The sequence below is a fragment of the Carlito syrichta genome, unplaced genomic scaffold (genome assembly GCF_000164805.1).
Source record: "Carlito syrichta isolate Samal-C Ts95f unplaced genomic scaffold, Tarsius_syrichta-2.0.1 Scaffold314247, whole genome shotgun sequence".
Classification (NCBI taxonomy): Eukaryota; Metazoa; Chordata; class Mammalia; order Primates; family Tarsiidae; genus Carlito; species Carlito syrichta.
In genome coordinates, this window is record NW_007258343.1 from 156,390 (window position 1) to 160,760 (window position 4,371).

At 36.9% G+C, this 4,371-nt stretch overlaps 1 gene segment (V, D, J or C); it reads left to right on the top strand.

Annotated features, from left to right (window-relative positions):
• The first annotated feature begins 3,385 nt into the window (after positions 1-3,385).
• Positions 3,386-3,904, top strand: LOC103273803. The segment is given in 2 exon segments: positions 3,386-3,467; positions 3,576-3,904. Coding segments are annotated over 2 exon segments (375 nt in total).
• The last annotated feature ends 467 nt before the right edge of the window (positions 3,905-4,371 follow it).

Genomic DNA, 4,371 nt, shown 5'->3' on the forward strand with positions numbered 1-4,371 from the left:
TTGGAGTAATTTTTGTGTATGGGGATAGACAGGGGTCCTGTTTCAATCTTCTGCATGTGGTCAACCAGTTTTCCCAGCACCATTTACTGAATAGGTTCTCCTCTCCCCAGTGGTAGGTGGTGGAGGCCTTGTCAAAGATGAGTTGGTTGAGCAATTGAGGTCTTGCCTCTGGAATCTCAATTCTATTCCATTGGTCTATATGCCTATTCCTTTACCAATACCAAGCTGTTTTGATAGTTGCATCTTTATAGTAAAGTTTGAAATCTGTTAATGTGATACCAACTGCATTTTTTTTTTTTTTTTGCTGAGGATTGTTCTGGCAATTCTTGGTCGTTTGTATTTCCATATGAATTCCTTGTTGTTTTCTCTAGGTGTGAGAAGAATGTGGCTGGTAATTTGATAGATATTGCATTGAATCTGTAGATTGCCTTGGGTAAGATGGATATCTTCACAATGTTGATGCTTCCAATCCATAAACATGGGGTATTTTTCCACTTGTTTGTGTCATATTTGATTTCTTTGAGCAGAGTTTTGTTATTTTCATTGTAAAGGTCTTTCATGTCTCTGGTTAGGAAAATGCCAAGGCATTTCATTTTTTGTGGCTATTTTGAAGGGAATTGTGCTTTTTATTTGGGTTTCTGCTTGTTTATTATTGGTGTAAAGGTATGCGATTGTCTTTTGCACATTTATTTTATATCCTGAGACTTTGCTGAAGGCTTTTATCAGTGTAAGGAGGTTTTTGACAGATTCTCTTGGGTTTTCAGCGTTCCATTTTTTAAATGATTGTTTTCATCTGTTTGCTTGTATGTTTTCATCTATAAGCATGACACAAGTCATTTTCTAAATATGTGAAATAGAAGTATGTTCTTTGAAATTTTCCATAAAACTCATCTCTTTACAGGAATTTCAGTGTTTTTCACATATATTTAAAATTATTACTATAGTAAGTTTTATTATTTTTATACTGATTTTATTGTATCATACCTAAACTCTCAGAGTAAAATCCAAAAAGAGTGAGAATATCTTTCATATGCTAAGACTATGCTAGAATTAAGGGACAGAGTTTTAATCTCCACCTTCTTGAAAGGTAGAATAACAATGTAAGTTACTTGGAAGTATATTTTTTCTGAAATATATGTCTGTCTTTTCTCATTTTTAAAATTTCTTAACACCAGTATAGTTTAATTGTTACATATTTCATAATTTATGTAAAAGCCTATTCTGCCTTTTTTATTGTTCAAATTATTAAAACTCTTTTGGGCACTAGAAGCTCTTTCAAGTTAGTTTCTGGATACTTTCGATATGTTCCCATATTTTGTGGAGACTACCTACCAGGGAAGACCAATTAGAATAGCAGATTTATCTTCTGAAATCCTCCAGGCTAGGAGAGCCTGGAGCCCTATCTTCAAAGTTCTAAAAGATAATCAATTTCAACCGAGAATAACCTACCCCGGCAAGCTAAGCTTCATCAGTGAGGGAGAATTCCTCCATAGTTTCTGTTCTTTGATTCCAGACAGAATCTTCACATGTGAAAAGTATGTTTTGTTATGTGTTTTTAATCCTGGAGTAAAAGACTTAGACAAAAATAAAAATACTCCAAATGCGTGTCCTCTAATAATTTCAACTCCAATTCCATAACAAAGTCATTATAAGAAATTGAATGTTGGGACTAATTTAATCATTTATAAGCTCACATGACATTTCGCGGTCTAAGGCCCAGATGCAGTCTATTTTCTGTTCTCCAATTCTTTTCCTCTCACCAGATTTTAGAACTATTGTTTGTCTTATAACATTAATGTAATCAATAACATTTTCTAAATTTCATTTTTTAAACTTTGATGTTGGATTAATACAAATAATTAAATGTTATTGGATGTCTAAATCTCCAAGTATATTAGATTCATTAGTAATACTCAGAAACTAAAAAAATACAAATATTGAAGAGTTTTTAATTATACAAATAGTGACAGTGGATCTTCATTGATTTTAATGCTAACAGTTTGATATTAAATACATTCTTGATAAGCAACAAATTCCTTTACTTACACAAGTGTCTGCTGAGTGAGAAAACACACAAAGAAACAACATGCTGTGCATTATACTGCTATAAATTCTATAAAATGTTAAATGAAAACTAATTTAAAATACAGTTCAAAAGTTGAAATAGGACACAGTGGGAGTAGGAAATGGCTGGGAGGGAGGAATTACAACTGAACAAGATAAATAATTAACTGATTAATTTTTTCATTATAATGATTGTTATGTTGAAAGCCCAGCTGAGCACATGTCAGTACTTATCTAACTGTGCACTGTAGCAGTTATGTCATGTTTATTTTCTACCAATAATTATTAAATAAAACTATAATAAATAAACAAATAAAGAAACTAACTTGAAGTAACTAACGGAGACAGACATTAAGATAAAAAATTCCTACCCAGGCTCAGTGATTCAGCCTGTAATTTCAAGCCTTTGGGAGGCTGAGGTGAGTGGATTGCTGAGACCACGGGTTTGAGACCCACCTGGGTAGCAGTCTATAATAAATCAAAAAAATCAGCCGGGTGTGGTACCACATGCCTGTAATTCCAGCTACTTGGAAGGCTGAGGTGGAAGGATCACCGGAGCCCAGCAGGTCGAGGCTGTGATGGCCAGGAGCAGGCACTGCACTCCAGTCTGGGTGACAGAGTGAGACTCCAACTCAAAAAAAAAAAAAAAAAAAAATTCCTGAGATAAATATGAATACACCTTTGTCACACCAGATTTTCTTCCCATAATTTCGGTAAACACAAGAGTGCACACAAATTACACTATGTTGTAATTATAGAAAGAGGGTTCTGTACACCTCACCATGCTTATCCCACTTGTGCTGGGTGGAGTCAGAGAACAGTTGGGTCCAGTGAAGAGCAGCACAGGCCCAAGTACCCAGGCTTGCCTGTACTTTGTATGATCTCTGAAGATATGTGTGTCTGTTTGTAATGTTACACCTGTACATAAATTTATCATTTATACTATATGCCATGCTTCCCCTGCAAATATAAAAGTAAAGCAAAATGATTGGTTCTGTTTACATTACTTATGAGAGTGTCTTGTAGAATCACTGATTTCAGAAAGATGAAAATAAAAATATTAAGTTTTGATGCCATATATCTATGAATGCATGATATAATAATGAGAGATTACATTTTCCAAATGCTATCCTTTCATCACAATCTCCAAGGACACTCATATTCTCTGAAAAATGCTCTATTTGAGGCTACACAACCTAGAAGTTGCTATATAGCAGAAGACATGCAAATAGGGTCATTCCTCTGCAGATAAAAGCCAGTCTAACGCTGAACCTGTAGCTCTGGAAGAGAAGCCCTAGGCCTTGCGCTTCTCAGTTGTTTCCATATAGGGATCAAAACTGAACACAGACGAACCACCATGGACTTTGGACTCCACTGGGTTTTCTTTATTGTTCTTTTAACAGGTGATTCATGGAAACCTGGAGCTATTTAATGTGTGACAGGATGAGAGAAGTGGAAGAAACAGTGGAAATATGTGGCAATTTATGACCAGGATGTCTTTCTGTTTGCAGGTGTCCAGTGTGAGGTACAATTGCTGGAATCTGGGGGAGGCTTGGTCCAAACTGGGGGATCCTTGAGACTCTCTTGTGAGGCCTCCGGGTTCGCCTTCAGTAGCTTTTGGATGTATTGGATCCGCCAAGCTCCAGAAAAGGGACTGGAGTGGATCTCATACATTAATGCTGATGGTGGTAGCACAGGCTATGCAGACTCTGTGAAGGGCCGGTTCACCACATCCAGAGACAACGCCAAGAACATGCGTTATCTGCAATTGAACAACCTGCAAGAGCAGGACACTGGTGTCTATTTCTGTGCAAAAGACACAGTGAGTAAATATCCTTAAAGCCCTGACAAAAACTTCCCTGGAAGGTCAAAGCAAAGGCTGAGCAAGACCCACACTATATGCAGCCACCCCAGGGGAGGATTCAAAGGGAGGTTGAGGGCTGTTTTCCTGTCAGTGGTATGGCTTCCTCTGCATCTGTTTCTCCTGAGATCTCTCTATGTTTATGATTCTGTAAATAACACTGGATTAGAAAAGATTGTTACAATAGAAGGAAAAGTCTCATGTACTCCTCAGTCAGGTGTCAATAATGGATGTAGAAGATGAGACAGAAGGGAAGGTGAGGCTGTGAACACTTTCAGTCCAAGACACAAATCTGTAAACCAGTCAAGAAGAACGTCGGGAGGAAGTTGATGCTTCTTAATTACCTGTTTGTCCTAAAATGTGTGACACGTCTATTCTTACCTCCCTGAGCTACGGTTGCTAATTAAGAATGCCCTGTGCATACCAGTTGTGCATATACCTTAGTA